Source organism: Choristoneura fumiferana, chromosome 16 (assembly GCF_025370935.1).
Source record: "Choristoneura fumiferana chromosome 16, NRCan_CFum_1, whole genome shotgun sequence".
NCBI classification, from domain to species: Eukaryota; Metazoa; Arthropoda; class Insecta; order Lepidoptera; family Tortricidae; genus Choristoneura; species Choristoneura fumiferana.
This window is the reverse complement of record NC_133487.1, coordinates 9,788,372-9,808,027: the sequence shown is the minus strand read 5'-3', so window position 1 is coordinate 9,808,027 and position 19,656 is coordinate 9,788,372. Positions and strand designations below refer to the sequence as shown.

The window sequence follows — 19,656 nt, the reverse complement described above, 5'->3', positions numbered from 1 at the left end:
AATCCCATTTTCTACATTTTCTGTACTTATACCTATAATTTCATTTGTCAACACTGCATCTGCTCCCTTCATTGCAGTTATGTATCCAAAAGTTGGAACGTAACTCCGTTCATATGTATAGCTATCGCATTTAATTTACTAACAGCACATCTCACTCTTTTCAGTCTCTATAACCTCACCTCTGCGCTTCAACAGGACTCTTCGCCTCACAAAGCCTCTGTATGATCTCATCCATGCCCAGTTCCACAACGAACGGCTCGAGACTCTGCCTCACGTAGTCTATATTGTTGATGGCCACGCACCACTCATTGGTCACCTCGAAACGCTCCTCGAACACTGTGGCCACTCGGCCTACGTTGTCCACTCGCCCCGACATGCGGTCGGAATAGAACACGCAACAACGGCATATGTCCTGGAAGAAATCAATCGGGGATCATTCATACTTTACTCACGCACGAAACAGCTAAAACTTGTCCTCATGCAACGTTTACAGAAAAGCAAAACAAGCAAAAATAAATTTGAGCAAAGTATACTACTCAAAAGAAAACAAGGGCCACGGAGTTTTATTGTTAAAATGAAAATACTAATAAATATAACTCTTTATAACATTCCTTGCCCATAAATGGTTTTATTAAAACTACATAACACAATACAAATTTATTTTTTATTTTATTTTACCGGTGAAAATCTAGTGGCCCTTATTATATTTTTTTTTTTGATGAGTATATGAATATATTTGAATCCCGCAACCAAACAATACCGCTAAAATTTAAGTCATTATAAAATATAGAAGAATAAAAACACTTTTTTTAGCAAATGCTTCAGAGAATTTCTGCGATCCATTATAATACCACCAGCGTGCTGCGACCCGAATATGGGTAGGTTTAATTTTGTAATTTTTCGAATGTCTCGCAAGACCTTTATTAATATTAATCCACGCATTAACATAAAAACAAATATTATAAAAAAACTACCACTCACATCGATAATCTTGGCCACAAAAGTGTAGCTGCCCTCCACATCGGGCCAAGCCAACTGCGTCCAGAATATCTTAATCTGGTAAAATATCTGTAGAGTATCGACGGCAGAACTGCTATATTTAACGTTGGTATCGAGTGCGACTAGAGTGTCCAAGTCTACTGCTTTCTCGATACGCGTCAGTGCTTTGTAAGCAGCTATATCCAGCCATTGAGCTACACCGCCGAAGAACCACCAGTGGAACTTTGAGATAGCGTAGGAACTCCAGTCAGTTACGTTCAGACCCTGTCCTAGTCTGAAAATTGAACAAAAGTGTGATTTGTAAAGATTTTTTGAAAGTACTACGAGTTCAAGGCAAATAATTGTTAGGCCAGTTGTGTTTTTTTTTCAACTAAGTAGCCCTGTGCCTCCGGCAAATTTGAGTAAATTATATACTCTTAAAACGCAGTCAACAGTCAAACAGTCCTTAAAGCACATGCGCAAATAATGAGCCTTTTTTAGGTATATAAATAGCTATGGGGTATTTTAATAGTCATGGGACAGGCCCTACGTCCAACAGTGGACGTCCTATAGCTGAAATGATGATGATGATGATCCTACGATTTTTTAATAAACAATTATTTAAGATCACGGTTTAGCTTACTTAAAAATATTACCTTTACTATAGTTTACCTATAGTAATAAACTACTACTTGTTTGCTTTATTCGAAATAACAGAACTATAGATGCATACTAAAATTAAGTTCAAGAATCATTTTTAGATGGTTAAGAACAATCCGAGCACCAAGAAAATAAATTAAAATGATCTCGACAGGAGTTTTAAATTTAATTACCTCTCTTACATTTGACACTTACGTCAAAAACCGCTGCAAAGCCAAGTAGAGTTCAAACAACGTGGTCCCCATAGCCAAAGGCTCGTCCCCAACCTGCGGCGCCCCCATCCCCGTCTCTCCGTTTATGCCACCTGCAAGGTGGACGCTGTTTGTGGACCCTTCGTTATAATTCAGCCGCTTAAGACGCTTGCACACTTCTATCACGTCTGGCTCTACCAGGGAAGCGATCTTGCTTTCGTAGAGGCCGTAGAGCGCTTTTGAGTATGGGAAGTTCATTACTCTGGAATAAGTGACGGTAGGTTAAATTAGATTGTGAATAAAATCTTTTCATATGTATCAAAGCAAACAAACATAACATGAGTCAGGCAAGATCATGCCGTGACCTAGGTTTCGTCATATACTAAGGGCATTATTGTGATCGCTTCTCTCTCGCAGTCAACAAGACCCTTATTCATTTCGTATTTACCTCGTCATATAAATAATGCGAGTTTATACTCGTACAAACGAAGGAAAGTCTTGCTTTAGCAAATAAACCATTAGAAAATACACATTCTGAAGTCATACTATGGTACCTAAAGTTACACAAATACTATGGCACAAAAATAGTACCATACAAATATATTCGTTTCAACGTCTCAAAATTTTGTATCGCGCCTTTGTAACAGGTGTACAAATCAAAGCTTTGAAATAATCATCAAAAAAATCTTGCTTATTTTACCGACCCTTGAGAATCAAACCGCCACTAAACATAATATGTCAGCTCGCAAAGTTAAACTATGTGTTAAAATGCTTCTATATCATTTTTGAGAGGTGAAAAACTTTGTTTAATGACGGTTTGATTTTCAAGATGCGTTATGTAGAAAGCTATTATACGGTCGAAGAAACTAAATCGCGTGTCATGCTGGAATCTTTTCGCTGCTAGTGTCATACCATACATCTGCAAATTTAACCTGAAATCTATTGAGAAACGGTTCCACCTGGTACGTGATTCAGTTTTTTTGGAACACACCTTAACTTTGCATCATTCCCTAACAAAAAAATAGGTAATAGGTACTTACTCTATAAAAACTCTATCATGATACTCTATTGCCCTCTGCAAATCCGACCGCACCAGCTGTATCACTCGTATCAAATGCTGCAACCTCGACTCCTCAGTCTTATCTTTGCACTCATTATTGTCTAGGATATGCACGAACCAATCGGACGCGCCTTGGATAGCAGCCTGGTTCAAAACCTCATGAATCGTCAACTTCCCATCTTCTGTGTTCCTCAACCACCCGTATAAATTAGTTGGGAAAAGGTCAATGGACTCAGGGGCGTCCAGCATGGACAGTCTGTATAATACTTTCATGACTTCCCGCAACGTCTTCATGACGGTTTTGTCGCCAGCCGTTTTTTTCCTCAGCTTTCTGATTTGTGCGTAGCATGTTGGCAACAGTTTTCTAGCTCCGTCCCAGAATAGCTTGACGTCCTCTTCTTGTACAAGACCTGAAAATACAAAGACAATTTTGATGAGTATTTTAGTCTCGGAGAATACAAGGTTAGTTTTGTGTTAGTTTACTTTTTGTACCGTCACAAACAGCTTAACCCTTATCTATAACAAGATATTTGTTAAGTAAAGCTCCATTATCTTGTAGTAACACACTTATCTTGTTTAGCACACATCTAGCTAAAATTACCTGTTTAAATAAGAGTTACATGATGGATATATGGCATCATCACCACATTGTTATATAAAAACCAAACGTATAAACGTAATAAAATGTATTTAATTTTTACTTCAAGGCCATTTAAGATAGTGAATATGAACTATAAGTCAACTTTGTTGCTATGTGTTGAGGAGTGTAGTAATTCCATTTGAAATTCTGTGGTGTTTTGTTGGGCATGGTGTATCGTTTGATACGGTGCGCGTCACCTCTCGTTTAAGTTTAGCTTAAACATGTAAACTATAACTATCTGTGGTATCCTGTGCCTGTAATTTTCTCTGTGTTGCTATTCCTACTACATATATTGTGTTTTTATTAGATGTTGGTTCTCCTTAAATAAATAAATATCATAATTCATAATAACTATAGAGGTTAAACTGCGTGATCTGATTTACATATGGAACTAATAATTAGGCTTGTCAGAATGAGTATGACGAAGAAGAGTATCCTTCGGGTGTCAGGAGATCTGCTCCCGGTCAAGTGTCAAATTGCCGTTGAGTGCTGCGAAACTGGCTCCCGACCTCTGGTTGACATACACAATACAATGACTCTTTATTGTACAACAGAAATAGTAAGCTATACAGAAAACAGGTACACAGAGAGAACAACACACACAAGGTAAGCAAGTAAGTAAGTATTTCTCTAATAAATAGAGCGTGCGCTTAAATACACTAGCGAGTTTTAAATCAGAATATAACTCAGGCGGACTCACCAGACTGCAACGGCTTGGTGATCTTTTCAAGCAGCATATTGAAGAGGGCGAAGCTGAGCGGGTGGTCGACAGTGAGTGCGCAGTACACGCTCCACTGCGCTAGAGCGTTGTCGGTGTTAGTAAGGCCACTCTGTGCCGCGTGCTGAGTCAGTATCGCTTCCGCGGGGGCGCTGAAGTTGCCACACCACCAGAATGGCGCTACCTTTAATGTGAAACACCATAGATAAGAAACCCCTCCATACCCTCTCCCTCTCATATAAGCCCCAGGGAGTTGGGGACGTGCTGCCGGATTTTTAGCTGGTGATAGTCCGGCACTGTCTGGTATGGGCCCTCTTCCATAATGATTTTTTTCCCGATTGCACGCCGCCACCTCCCCTAACCACTGTAACCCCTGTTATTGACATGTCAATCGCTTGTACCAGTAACTTTACAGCCAACTGCCGTACAACGAAAAATACTAGACGATGGTGACAGATGTTCACGCAGTGTTTTTTTATGAGACCCTTTAAACGTACGAGTTTGATTTATCCTAATAACTTTTGTGGTATAATTGAGATCAACAACTTACGTACCTATTCTAAGTAGGTATCTACTAGTTAAGTGCGATTGAAAAAAAACGTTATTGTGAAAACCATATCAATTTCCTTGGAGTAAGGCCACTTCTCTCCTGTAGCCAGGACGTTCGCACAGAATCTTATGTACTTATTAGTACTATTATTTTGTAGGTACTCCGTGCTGTAGGTCTCGAATAAAGCTTTTTTTGTATACCTTCGAGTGTTCCAGTTCGTGAAGAAGCAATATCCTCAAGAGATGTCGGTGCTCCTGTGCTGCCACTTGTGAGTTCTTCTCAGAAGAGAAGTTGAGTCTCACTTTGACCACGCCCTGCCGCCGCAACTTGCTCTTCTTGCTTAGGTTGAACCACATCGTCATACCTTGCGCTGGGATTGACTGGAATGGTTGAAGCCTTAGTTTAGTCTTTTATATGGTTTAGCACAATGTATCTTTCGTAGAATTCAAAATAAATTAAAACTGTACGCCCGGGGTGTGTACACTCACCAGCACCAACAAAGCGTACATAAATATCTGTTATTACGACACTATTTCTTGGGCCGGTAGGACGTATCAGATATTTTTGCACGCTCCGCTGTGGCAGATATCAATGCAGGTGTCTGTACTACTGTGTACTGTAAGCAGATGTTTCGAATACTCCTCTAGTTCGACTGTGGGATATTTCTAAATCGCTTTAAACCCAGCCAGCCAGGTTTAGGCTGTGTTGTCTGCCAGTAAGTCAATCCATCAGTCACGTTATTGTTTTAAATTACGATAATATTAGTTCACTCCCAAAAGTGAATGCTTCACTTTTTTTATGAATATACTTTGCTGAAAATGAATCTGTATAACATGTCTACATAACTATGTGTGCCGCTATGTGTCGCTTTCTCAAGTGAACATTACAATATTTATTTCAAACTTACTCATTTACGACGTTGTAGACCGAATGTCGAATACACTTGCCAGTTATAGCATTCCAGATTAACACAGGTATTTTTTCTTCACAAAAAATTTGTTATAATTTATTGCCAAACTTCAAGAATAACTACCATAAAGGCCAACTTACCTTAAGTGGAATATTGGTGGTGCCAATGAGCTCGTTATCGTGTTTCCCGTACGAAGCGGTGATAGCTATCTCCTTCATCAGCTTCCGAAGACCTTTAACGCCCTTCACTTCGAATATCTTCGTCATTTTTTCCTTCACTGTCTCGGCTGGGTCAAAATCCCTGAAATATGTATATGAGGAAAACTTGAGGAAGTCATAATTGAACCCTTTTATGATTGATTTAAAGATTTTAGTTTGTGAAGAATTTCTTCGTGGGTGAGCAGGATTGGACACATTATTATCTTGAAAGCTCTTTGCTTGAAAGTTTTAGGAAGTGAGCATTAGCATTACATTAATTTGTCTAAGAAATTAATACATTTTAAATCTGTGTCACCTATATTAACATATTAAAACCTGTTTCCTTGAGAATTAGGTAATTGTCTAATTATAAGAAATATAAATTGCGAAGTAAAGAATGAAACAATGAAAAACTTGGCTATTGTTAAAGTGTATGAACTTACCATACTTCCAGACAAAGGGAGTCGTCCTGATGGTTTTCCCGCATCGGTCTGTAAACCACATCATGCTATTATGATTACCACTTATCTACCTTAATAGGGTACCTATTTAACATAACTAATTAATTCACACTCAATTGACTATTTATACAGAGTGGAAAGATCAAATGCCACATGGATGGCAACTACCTTAAATATTGGAAATATCACATTCTGTGTAAAGGAGACTTTCCTTTATTTTTAGAACCAATAAATTCTGCATTTACAATTTTTGTGTCAGATATTTTTGCACGCTCCGCTGTGGCAGATATTAATGCAGGTGACTATACCAATCTATTCTCAACGCGATTCACAACACTTTTGATCCTCCTCTAACTTCGTTGTGGATGCAATTTTACACTTAATTGGACATGAATCTGATTTTTAGGGCAAAATTAAGCATTTTTTATGAAAATTATGTAATCGAATCATTGGCTACTGGTGTCAACCACCGTTTTAAACCTACCACATTGACAAGTTAAAATTACCAACACAACCGTTTCAAAGTAGCTGTTTTGTTTGATTTTCGTCAATAGCAAGGCCGCCGACGCACAAAGCGTGCAATCGTAAAATTACGTTTCGCATACGGATACCTACATTCCCGGGGTATTTAATAGGATTGCATGATTTAACTAAAACACTAAAGAACGCCAACAACAAGGTTCAATTTTACTATATGATCTCATTATATTGCTGATTGATACGAATGTGTTTTTATTTTGCTTTCGAAGCTAGGTTTGATGAAAAAACTGTTTAACTATTCGTAAAAAATAACCAAACTAAACTAGTAACAATTTTAAATGTTTCACTAAGTATTACATACTCGTAGGTACAGTAAAGTACAAAAATAAGTATCTATTCGAACCACTCAAAAATATGTTACTGCGGCCTTATTGCGTCGGAATAAGAGTCTGTGATACTTATTTTTAAAACTTTGAATAAGTTCATATTTTTACACTTGACTGTACATTTTTAAAGGGGACGAGATGTAAACTGCATTTACCTTTCATTTTTAATCTACTCATGGCATGACGATGTACTAGGGTGGAAATATCGGGAGTATCGTAAGAAATATAATAGCAAGTCTCCGTGGAAAATATAATAAATGAAATCAGCAAAGAAAGTAAACATTCTTAAATCATACTCACAATGAAAAATGTTCTTCCCAGACCGGATTTAGCGTTCCAGACTTCACTGACGTGTTGTACCTATGTGACGAGTTGGACATCATGTACATTGTCACAAATGGGTCGCTGAGACCGTTTGGATCTTTTGGCACCAAGTCTTTAGCCTCTATCAGTTCCACATTCAGCATTAGCTCAGGAGGCTCCTTGGCTTCTGCCTGTGTAAGTAACTCTGTGTGTTTGTCGTTGGATATCTTGAAGGCATCTTGGACGTATGACAGCATGGCGTGCTGTCCTGCCTCGCAACCTACGTCACATCCTCCAACATTGTGCAGGATTTCGTACAGAATTTCCAAGTATAGTTCATCGATCTGAAAACACGGGAATTAACTGAGTAAGAGTTAGTCACTAACCGGTTTTTTAAAGTTTTGCACTACACAGAATGTACCGGCAAACAATGCCAAAATTAAGAGTACTTTAGTATAGAGCAGTTCAGTTTACACCAATTTAGACCCTAAAAAAATGTAATAGTTCTCCACATATTGCCACTTTAATACAAAACCTTTCGCAAATAGTAAATTTTCACTGGGACAAACTCGCTTAATCTAATAGCTTTATTAACTGCTCTATCATCCCTCTTAGTTTCGGGGCCGCTTTTAGAGATAATAACTTTTAAAAGCAAATCTTTTCTATGCAGCGGGCGCCCTTACCCATTGCGAGGCTCCGGGCAGCAGGTCTTTGCGAGGCCCTTTGTCCTTCGTGAAAAGTATGTGATGCGTAAATATAGTTAAAAAAAGCTATAATATCTTTTAAAATTTGCTTGGGTTGCTGCGCGAGGCCCCGGGCGATTGCCTTGTTCGCCACCCCCGAAAGCCGCCTCTGTTTCGATGCCTACACGCATTTTCTTTAAATTTCCGGAAAGTGACAAAGAATCACAGAACACAACCGTATTTTACCATGGTATTTAATACAATGAACTATCGCTGTTAATTCGCTGCGAATTCCTTAACAGAATAAAGAGGGGCTGTTGGATTTCCCCCAGGTAAAAGTTACGATCATAGGCATGTGTAAAATATCCTGTAGGTACTTAAATGTGCATAAATCTTGGTGGGTATACCCAAGTCCTCCGTTTGAGTTGTGCAAATGTTTGGCGACAATTTCATGGAATACGGTAGGGCCATAAATTTGCTATCTTTCCGCGTAATTTTATTGTAATACAGAGTTACCAATTTTTTGTATGAAATAGAGCGCGAACGATAAGGCGAATCACGTAATGGAAAGCAATTCACGGCCGCCCATGGACACCGATAACATAAATTGTTACGGCTGCACTGGGGGCAATTTTTGTATTTTTTCAAAGCTGTGTAAACTTTTTGATCAGATTAAAATTTAATGGTAACAAAAATATATTTATGGTCATACATATCACATAAAGTACCTACCTACACATCGGTCTCCATAAATGGATATACCTAGGAATTTTCTGATTTCGACTGACTTTGGGAGTCACATAAAAACCAAGATTAAGTATCAAAATGATAAATGGAAATCATTTGGACTATCTCGAACCAATGCACTTTCAAAAACGAATACATATAATGTTCCCGAGAATATTTAACAGCCCTCGAAAGCTTTTTATCTGGTAGGTAAGTATTTCTTGAGCATACACTACATCAACCGTTGTCATACAGTGATATGATTTCCTGTAAGTACCTATTTACGAACACGTTGCTAGCAATGTCAATGTGACATGTCAGCTTTCCACAGTGGCTCAACATTTATTGTGACTGCATTTAATATACAAACAGTAACTTAATGATTATAGGAAGAATGCCTTAAAAAATACAATTTATCATGCTGACATGTCAGTGCACGCGCAATGCTCTATTATTGGAAATTACGCATAGTCTATCAATTTGAAATAACGACTTAAATTATTGTGTCAAACTGAACAAAGTCATTTATCAACGTCTAGTAAACACGTTTTAACTCGCGTACTTTATAAAGGACCAATTAACACTAACAATAACTGCCGAATGTACTTTATAAAGTACAAATTGTACATTGAAATAAAGAATTCTAATAATTTTCAAATAATATCCAAAATAACAAAGCAGATCAACCACGTCTAGGTCTTAAGCACTAAGTTTGTTAAAAAATATCAGGACTCAGGAGGATTGTACAAGTTAAAAACATATTTAATTTATCTTTAACGATACTATATTAAACTATTATTTAAACATAAAATCGTTACATACCGAAGAGTCATAATAATATCTTAATTTCATAGAGCGACACCGGCCCACTGTATTCTGGCAAACACTTTCTCCTATACTGCGAAGCAATGCCTCCGTTTGAGTACAACTCGAGCGATAGGCTCCTCGTAGAGCTACCATCTCGTTACCACGGTACCAGAGGCGCAAACCATAACACATCACGGCCGATTTAAAACGTCACGAACCACGATAACATCTTTCCGTTACCGGCTATCCCTAAATCGGTAGGGTTGCGCAGTGGGAACCTTATTGATCAACTCGTAGCGGTTCGGTGCTGCTTTACGTTACACGCTCGAATCACTACTAACTGAGGTACTGTAAAGTTTTACTCAACCGCAAATGTAGCGTCCTCATGGGCCAAGCTTCTCACGATGTGACTCATATTTTGTATTAAAAGGGAGCCAAAATGACGTTTTGGACTTCCTCTCGCGTAATGATGAAAAAACTGGTCCCTATGCTGGGGAAATACCTACAGAAGTCTAATTTGCTCTAAGATTAGGTATAATTCAAACTCGCTGTGCACGTTTTGCGGTTAGGTTAATAAATAAACTGTTATTAGTAAACAGCCCGTTATATTAATTCTATATGAATAGCACTCGTAAGAGAATATTTTAAACGGATGTAGGTATTCTTTGGAATCCTTTTTTTATTTAAACTAATGTACTTTTTACAAACTTTTCGTGTGAAGCTAAATCAGTATACATATACATATGACCGCCCTATAGTCAAGAAATAAAATAGTTATCGATCTGAAATTAAATACGAGCATAGAGCTCCCATAACAATACAATAGCAAAGTACCATCAGATGCTTAGAAAGCTTGCCTGTCCAAATAAAATTACGTATGTCCCTGCGCAAACTTATTTTACTTTTTAGGTTACGCTCTATAGTCTACAAGTTAGTACCGTACCGTACTGTAGAGTATGTGTTTATTGTACAAAATAAGTAAACAAACACAATTGACTTACATTGAGATATATGTACAAAGGCGAACTTATCCCTTTAAGGGATCTCTACCAGTCAACCTTTGAGAGGATGATAGGAGCATTCAGTCAGGGACAGACAAAAAGTGAATTCAAAAATTCAAAGATTATTAGAGTACCGTAGTAAGTACCATACTTAATTTGGTAGAGCCGATATACTAATCATTTTATTTTTTTTCACACTAACCCAATCCCACAAAAAATCTGTTTGTAATTAATTTACCTATGCATAAAGACCTCCAATACTTTTATCTAATTGTATCTCGTCTAAAACTAGAGAGAGCAACATCAGGAAAAACTTTTAAAGTTTAACTGTATGAGCTACATACAGTCATAGACTGGATTAGAAGGCTGGTCTGCCGTTCCAGGAGCTCCTTCTTGACACCTCTGAACTTAGTCCGTAACGTGCCCGTTCCATTCATTTTCACTGCAATATTATCGCACTATTCGCACTACCACATCACTGAAAGCTCAGAAGCTGACTGGGTTCACTGACACTATTTAAAAACTAACAGAAGTCCCTCAGGACGTGACTCAAGACGTCTGTGATAAGACCGTTTCAGGTGGGCACCCCCCGATGCACTGGCAAGCCAAACGCCCGGGACTGGGATCGCACCACACTACCGCCAAATTCTATTTTTGCGAGACGCCGCCGGCAGAGACGAATGTGAACTCAACCAAATAAAAAAGTTTATTTAATTCACTCTTCAGAATGTCAATTTTAGCAGATGTCTTCATTGGTTAGTTATCTGCGCTTTCCGCATACAGTTTACAATGTCAGTCGGAACTTTATTTGCTTTATTATTGCTACCCTATAACACTGCTAACTAAATATCTGTTTGATGCCGCTTTTATCGACAAGAATGAATTAGCTGGTAATATATTTAAAATAATGATAATTTAGTGGTACAAGTTATTTCACAGGATATTGCCGTTGTTACATCGCTCTAATGCGTTTACTAATGGATAGTTTCGATATATATATCGTTTCAATTATGTGAATACGTCCATAAAATACATTATGAAAAGTTATATGGGCGCGTGTAATGTAGCTCTACAAACAGTCCAGGCCTAGTAATATAAAGACATAAAAAACTATTTAGACACTTGAGCTGAAAGTCTACGAGCTAAACTATATTTTATTACCAATTATTTTGCGCCTAAGTGTTCTGTGAATTTAGTTTGAGGTTATTAGTTAGATATATAAAGAGTATTTACTTATTTATAAAAAAGAAAAAAAAAACAGAAATAAGGAAGTTACTGAAATCTTTAAGCCGCAGATGGAAATAGAACAATGAAAATGTTTGAACAAGTGTTGCGCAAACAATTATGTCACCATTGTTACTGGTATTGTTTAATTAATATACCTACTCAGTTTTTCTCATATAAAAAATAATTAGAACTGTATACTTCAACCTTTCTTTTTACATCGTTTAGCGTACCTGACTTCCCGGTATCTTCATTATACCGCCCTAGAATACCTGTAATATCCGTTAAAGCATGTTTCACAGACGAGTGGTTTTAAAAAAAATATTTGAGCGTTACAGCACAAAGCCAAGGTTCCCGACCCACGCAAAAGCGCACGTGCCGAACGATTTATTTATTTTATACACCACTCAGTTTACACTGCCGTGTAGCGGAAACTATACTATTGGAATCATAATAGCAGATTTATTTACACGAACTCAACGTTAATGAACTCAAGTGCAGCTACTTGATAAGATCGTTGATGATATCAACTGTTGCAGAAGCCATAACAACCACTCAAGAGCTTTTGGCACTCCTACATTCACTTTATTAAGCTTTACCTATTGTTGAAATGTTGGTTTCAAAATTTATTGAATCAGGCGTTACTTTACGGAGGTCTATATCAATGAACTATAATTATTACTTTGCTCACCCGCGACCCAAGAAAAAGGCGAGTAAGCGAGGTCGCGGGTGAGCGAAGTAATTGTTTTAGTTCATATTGGTCTCATTTTTCAATGAAGTACCTACCTTTAGCAAAGCGAAGAAGCTTTATGATAAATACAGGGCGTGTCAACTCATACATAAAGAAACAGCGCTGACGTAAGCAACACTTTTAGAAAATCGTACCTACCTTACTTAACTTGCGCATTTTTGTCGTTTTAGTATAAGCGCACTTTTTTACTCTAAACGCACCTCAGACTTAATCCATTCTATTAGCTACTAGCTATTACAGTTGTTACCTACCTAAAAACCTACCTATTATTATAGGGCTTATACTTTCTTTAAAGTCCGGCAATAATAGACCAATGACTTTTCTTTGTACTCATGGGCCGTGGTGACCTTTTCCCATTAGATGACTAGCATGCTCGTTTGCCTCTATCTCATAATAATAATAAAAACTACTATTTTTTATAACAAAATAAAGGAGAATACGTCCGTTCATCGTACGTGCGTGTGATCGTAGAGCACCTAATGCAACTCTTGAGTCTACGCAGAATCAGAATCGATGGGCAATCTAGACATTGCACTGAAATAGGCTTTTGATTGAAAACAGAGCGCACTATTTTGAAAACCGGCGTACACCAGATCAAAGAAAATATCTCTAATGAAATCTACACTAGCAACAGCATGAAACAGCTGCAGCGTCCTATATTCAGGTTTAAAATGCTGAATGCTTTGCATTCATTTTAGTTGAATTCAAAAGCAAAACCACATATGTGGCAATCCATAGCAAAAAGGTCCTTATGGCAGGTATTGAGTTAAGCATACGAGTAGATCCTAAATCTGCGTTAAATAAGCTATCTAATACAAAAAGAATCATGACCGTAAGTCACATACTTTTTTTTTCGTAAAAAACATTAAAACTACTCGTACATGTGTACGAGTAGGTTTAATGTTTTTTACGAAAAAAAAAGTATTAAATTTCTGAATAATATTTATTTTTAACCGACTTCAAACAAAGGAGGAGGTTATCAATTCGGTTGTATTTTTTTTGTTTGTTACCTCAGAACTCCGTCATTTATGAACCGATTTGAAATATTTTTTTCGTTCGTCTAGGAATGCTTTCAATTAGGTCCCATAAGCACCACATCAAGATCTGATGATTGGATCCGAAGGAAATCGAGGGAACTCTTCAAATATTGTAGGAACGCCTATGGTACTTTCGATATATTTAGGAGTAACTCGTGCATTTGCTCTTGAAAATCATCATTTGGTGAAGTGGAACTGATGAGGACCAAATTTGACCAATGTTGCGACTATTCAATAACAGTTTGCAGCAGTTGCTAAGCAATTTAAGCTCATCCTAATTCATATGGTGAAATGGAACGGGTGATGAAGCACTAGGACTCCTCAATAATGAACGTCTCTGCATCGGGAAAAGCAATTTTTCGTAAAAGGTGACTAGCAGTTGACATTAAACTATTGCATCTTAGATCTTTTACACTAAATAGGGTGAAAAAATAAATTTATAACAAAAAATAGAACCGACTACAAAAAACCATGAAAATATTTTTTTACCAGTCTGAAGTCGGTGCCTCAGCACGAGCCAGCAGGAGTGATTGAAGTCCAATATACTCGTATATTTGTAGGTGAGGTAGACGATTATAGGTCCACTCCTGCTGGCTCGTGCTGAGGCACCGACTTTAGACTGGTAGAAAATTATTTTCATGGTTTTTGTAGTCGGTTCTATTTTTTGTTATAAAATTTTGTTTGTTCCAATGGGTCCCATACTCCCCTATTATGACACGTGACATTTCATTACCCTGAGATAACGAGGGCTAGTTATTACGTGTGTAGTTTCACGATCGATTTTTTATTTTTATTATTATTAAGCGTGAAGAAGTAACAGACAGACACACTTTCCCATTTATAATATTAGCATTGAGTAAGTATTATATTATGTTTAAAAACAAATCTAAAGGGGAATGTCATTTGGAAATAGCACGCATTCCCTAATGACGTCGGTCATTCGGCGTCCCTGGTGGGAAGTTGACAAATAGCCGGAGGAAAGTAAGAACTGGTTGGCAGAGAGCCATACGCGAACTATTGTGAACGCGACTCGGTCGCCCGAACGCTTCGAAAGTGTCATTGAATGAAATTACTGAGTGACCGAAATAAATTTTTAAGGGCATTACCTCAAAGAATAGTTTTTATACTAGTTGTTGGTCGCAACTTTGCCTGTATCTCGGGGAACTTTACACGTACCCGAGATACTCGTAAAGTAAGGATCGCTGAGTAACTATATACGAGGGGTGATCCAAAAGTAATGATAATGAGTATGAATTGCAAAAAACGTGGTCAAGAAGTAAGTTTATTTTGCAATGTCGTTTCCTAATAGGTCTACGAACATGGCCATCTTGTTTAGAACCACAAATTTCTTTAAAAAAAAAACTTGTCAAAAAATGCATCCACCGCGGCCATTACCTCACTATTATTAGAAAAATTGTTGCCTCTAAGGTCTCCTTTGAGTCGTGCAAAGAGATAAAAGTCGCAGATGGTTAGGTCTAACGAATATAGGGAACGTTCCAGAATTTCGAGGCCTGCATCACGATAGCAGCCATTGTAACACTGGCCTTGTGAACGGGTGCGTTGTCTCGATGAAACAGGCCCTTTACTACGAAGTGCAAAACTCGAACTTCGTATGTTGCCGTCCCGCTGACGCTTATGTCATTTAATACGCAAGTGAAAGTGACGGTGCGATACGAACTTCGATTTGCGAGTTTCGTAGTAGCCCCTCAGAACGCAGCTCGAAGTTTACCCCGCCGCTTCTCTTTGATTACTTCGCGCAATTTTTGCATTTGGTCAGCTTAATAAAAGCCCATAAGAGTGGCTCTTTTCTCACGATATTCAATCATTATTACTCCCTTGGCATCCCTGAACACGGATGCCATAACTTTTCCCACTGAGCTTGCGACTTAATTTCTGCGGCGTTGGAAAGATGATCGCTTCTCTGGGTCATGGACTGCTGTCACAAATCGACGCAAAAACTCTTCGAGATCAGTTTGAAATTTTTCAAGATTTGCCTTTGTAATTTCGCATCGCATTTCCTTTTTTTCAGCGTTTCACATTCTGGGCACCCAACGAACGGAACCTTTTTAGGGTTCTGTAGCCAAAATGGCAAAAACGGAACCCTTATAGTTTCGCCATGTATGTCTGTCTGTCTGTCTGTTTGTCCGTCCGCGGCTTTATTCAGGGACTATTAATGCTAGAAAGCTGTAATTTTGCACGAATATATACAGTTGTGGTCATATAATTAAGAACGATTTTTATAGAGAAGATTTTTTCAAACTGACAAGTGTTACTAACTGCATGTATATTTTTGTACTTCTCTCGGTATCGTAAAACAATTCCGTACTAGCGGTAAATTCATTTATACATAAAATTGGCTAAAAAAATAAATATATAAACTTTATACATTACATCTAAACCTAGTATTACTACTTACTGGCTGGTCATATAATTAAGAACGCTGAATAGTTTATTTTTTAATTCAAATTTATATAGAGAACGGACGGCCACTTTGTGGTTTTAGGTTATTATTCGAATAATTTTGGCGCCATTTAGTGCCGTAAAAGTCTTAAAGGCGATTGCTTCATATAAAAACAATGGGGAAAAATTAAAGTTGTGATAAATCTACAAGAGAAGTAATACTAAAACTTCGCGACAAGAATTGGTCGTATAAACACATAGCCGATCATCTGCAATGTTCAAAAACTATGGTTTTCCACGCCATAAAGCATTTTGCCACGTATCAAACTACTTCAAATGTTCCGCGTGTACCTAGACAAAGAAAGTCATCTCGTCGAGATGATCGAAATATCGTTCGTTTGGCAAAACAAAATCCTTTTAAAGGGTCTAATACCGTCTAATAAGTTAAGAAAAAAATATTTTGGCGAAAACAACCCTTCAGCAATCTCGGCACGCATTATTCGAAGGCGTTTGGTAGAAGAAAAGATGCACGGAAGGATAGCAAGGAAGGTGCCTATGATGAAACGGTGTCATAGGCAAGCCCGGCTTGCATTTGCAAGAAGATATGAAAAACTGGACAGTCAGACAGTGGAAAAACGTTCTTTTTTCTGACGAGACGAAAATAAATAGGGTATGTTCTGATGGCAAACGATATGTAAGACGGCTTCCAAATAAAGCATTCGACCCAAAGTACACAAAAGTGACTTTAAAGCATGGCGGGAGAAATGTAAAAATTTGGGGATGTTTTTCTGGACATGGTGTTGGACCTGTTAGGCTGATAGAAGGAAACATGGATCAATTTCAATACAAAAACATACTGAAAGAAACAATGTTACCATATGCTGAAGGCGTGCTTCCGGTTATTTGGACATTCCAGCATGACAATGATCCCAAGCATACTGCACGTACCGTTAAGGAATTCCTCACATCGCAATCAGTTTCTGTCTTAGATTGGCCAGCCAACAGCCCCGATCTTAACTCAATAGAGCATCTTTGGTGCGAAGTCAAGAAAAAGGTTTCAAATCGACAGTGTGGCAATTTAAGAGAACTGTATGACGTATTCTTAGAAGAATGGAGCTCTATCTCTCTTGCGAAATGTCAAAAATTGATAGATTCAGTGCCTCGCCGGTGTAAGGCAGTAATAAAAAGCCGTGGACATGCTACTAACTATTAATTTTAGTTAAAATGTATTAAATTGCTTTTTTTTGTGTACAAACTTCACGTTAGTGTGATTTAGTTAATCTAAGTTTCAAATAAAAAAACTTTTCGAGCAGTTCAATAAATCGTTCTTATTATTTGTCCAGCTTCATTACTATTTTAATTTGTTACTAAAGAGAATAAAAACAAAATTTGTAAAAAATGTCAGCAATTTTATTATTTATCCTTAATCCCGTTTGCTCTATTCATGTGGCTATTTCATAACGTAACTAGTTACTTCTAAGAAGGAACCACGACTACACATGACATGATTTAGTTAAAAATAATCTGGAACTTCAAATCGTTCTTAATTACATGACCACCACTGTAATGTGTAAGCTATGCCGACAAAATGGTACAATAAAAAATAAAAAGACGTAAAGTGGGAGCGTTTTTTTTTCTCATCCAGCCTTGTAGGGTGGGGTATCGTTGGATAGGTCTTTTAAAACTATTTTCGATTCATTGATTTTTTTGCGAATATTCAAACTTTAAAGTGCTAATTTTCATTAAAATCGAGCGTCCCCCCCCCCCTCTTAAATCTAAACCAGTGGGTGGAAAAATTTGAAAAAATTCTTGAATCGTAGTATAATACTATTCAATGGAAAAAATCAATCGTGTAAACAAAGCAATTTTTCACGATTACTCCGTAGTTACTTACATTTGAATGCCAATCCCGATCATATTCACATCTCAATGAACTCACCACTGTTTTTAACAATCATTTTATCATGAAATAATCGTGTAAATATGTTTATTTTATATAATTAGTTGGAAGACGAAAATCCGTTATATTTGTCAAATTGACATGATAATTTTTTCCTCACTGAAGTTGGTCTATAGTCGGTCTTGTCTCTGGAAATTTAGTGCTGTACCTACAAGATTAATTATTTGACTGAACCAACCTTACCTACCGATAATTATGGCTGGCTCTGCAAATTGGGGAATTTTATTGGTTCAGGTCGTAGAGCGTATTCATAAGCATACCTATTAACTTATTCGTAATATTAATTATTTGTGTTAAGTTACACTATTTAATGAAGGTTTATAAAGGTTTCTAATCCTATCCTACTATTCCTACTTCCTACTATATCCTACTAATCCTACTAATATTATAAATGTGAAAGCTTGTGAGTGAGTATGTTTGTTACTTCTTCACGCTGAAACGGCTGGACGGATTTGGATGAAATTTGGCGAAAAGTTAGATAACCTGGATTACAACATAGGATACTTTTTATCCCGATATTCCCATGGGATAGGGATAAAATCTTGAAATAACAACCGCTGAGCTTAGAGTCATGAAATTTGGTATGTAGGTAGTTGGACGTCTGGAATAACACATAGGCGACTTTTTGACCCGATATTCCCATGGGATACTAAGACTAGGGATAAAATCTTGAAATAACAACCGCTGGGCTAAGAGCCATGAAATTTAGTATGTAGGTAGCTGGACTTCTGGAATAACACATGGGCTACTTTTTATTCCGATATTCCCACAAGATAGGGATAAAATTTCGAACTCATAACCGCTGGGTTTAGTCATGAAATTTGACCATGATTGTTTTTAATGTAATGTCAATGAAAACAACGATTTAATTTTCGGGAATTCCCACGGGAATTTTTAAAAATCCCGGTATTTCATCTGCTGGACCTAATGATTTACGTGTGCGAAGCCGCGGGTAAACACTAGTTGGACGATAAAATAGTATTTTAGTACAAATTATGTAGATTTCTATTTTTCATATATTTTTTTCTATTTACTAATATCACATCCACTGTGGAGTCCATTCTTGGACCAAAAAATCATTTTGACTTCCCTGTGTCTACTCTCATTTCCCTGTCTTATGTAAATTTAAAAATACCTCTTCTAAATTAATAAATATTTTGACTGACCCTTTCAATTCTAGAAAAGATCATAAACTTGAGGAAAAATTCGCCAAAAAATATAAGTGAATTATTATTTATTAATAAGCCCATTCTAAATATATATGGGATATAGTAGGTACTTTTAATCTATCACTTTCACAGAAATATAAAAAAGAACAAAATAAAAAATTAATTAAAAAAAATCTGACTGCCTTAAAAACTAAGAGGCAGAAAATAAGTTTGTTTACTTATTTTGTACAATAAAGAGTTTACATACATAAGTCTGTGGTCTAGAACTCTGTCAAGTAGCTAATTTACAGTTCAACAGTCGGGACCCATTACCAAGAACTTTTGAGCTGGTCACGATTTGAATGGGTCCCGACTGTTGAACTTT

General features: G+C 37.2%; 1 protein-coding gene across 8 annotated transcripts in view; it reads right to left on the bottom strand.

Annotated features, from left to right (window-relative positions):
- The window catches only part of stac (C2 and C2B_Munc13-like domain-containing protein staccato), a 61,783-nt gene that overhangs the window by 8,093 nt on the left and 34,034 nt on the right, over nt 1-19,656 (bottom strand). For 6 of the 8 annotated variants that reach the window (XM_074099359.1, XM_074099361.1, XM_074099362.1 and 3 more), the window contains 9 exons: nt 7,532-7,878; nt 6,348-6,395; nt 5,848-6,007; nt 4,998-5,177; nt 4,230-4,431; nt 2,870-3,299; nt 1,834-2,091; nt 982-1,273; nt 180-412 (listed from right to left, as the gene is read on the bottom strand). In XM_074099359.1, coding sequence (XP_073955460.1) covers nt 180-412; nt 982-1,273; nt 1,834-2,091; nt 2,870-3,299; nt 4,230-4,431; nt 4,998-5,177; nt 5,848-6,007; nt 6,348-6,395; nt 7,532-7,878 — 2,150 coding nt within the window. Of the gene's footprint in view, nt 1-179; nt 413-981; nt 1,274-1,833; nt 2,092-2,869; nt 3,300-4,229; nt 4,432-4,997; nt 5,178-5,847; nt 6,008-6,347; nt 6,396-7,531; nt 7,879-9,765; nt 10,058-11,095; nt 11,341-19,656 lie in introns of those variants that run through there. The other 2 variants (XM_074099367.1, XM_074099365.1) reach the window with 2 other exon arrangements.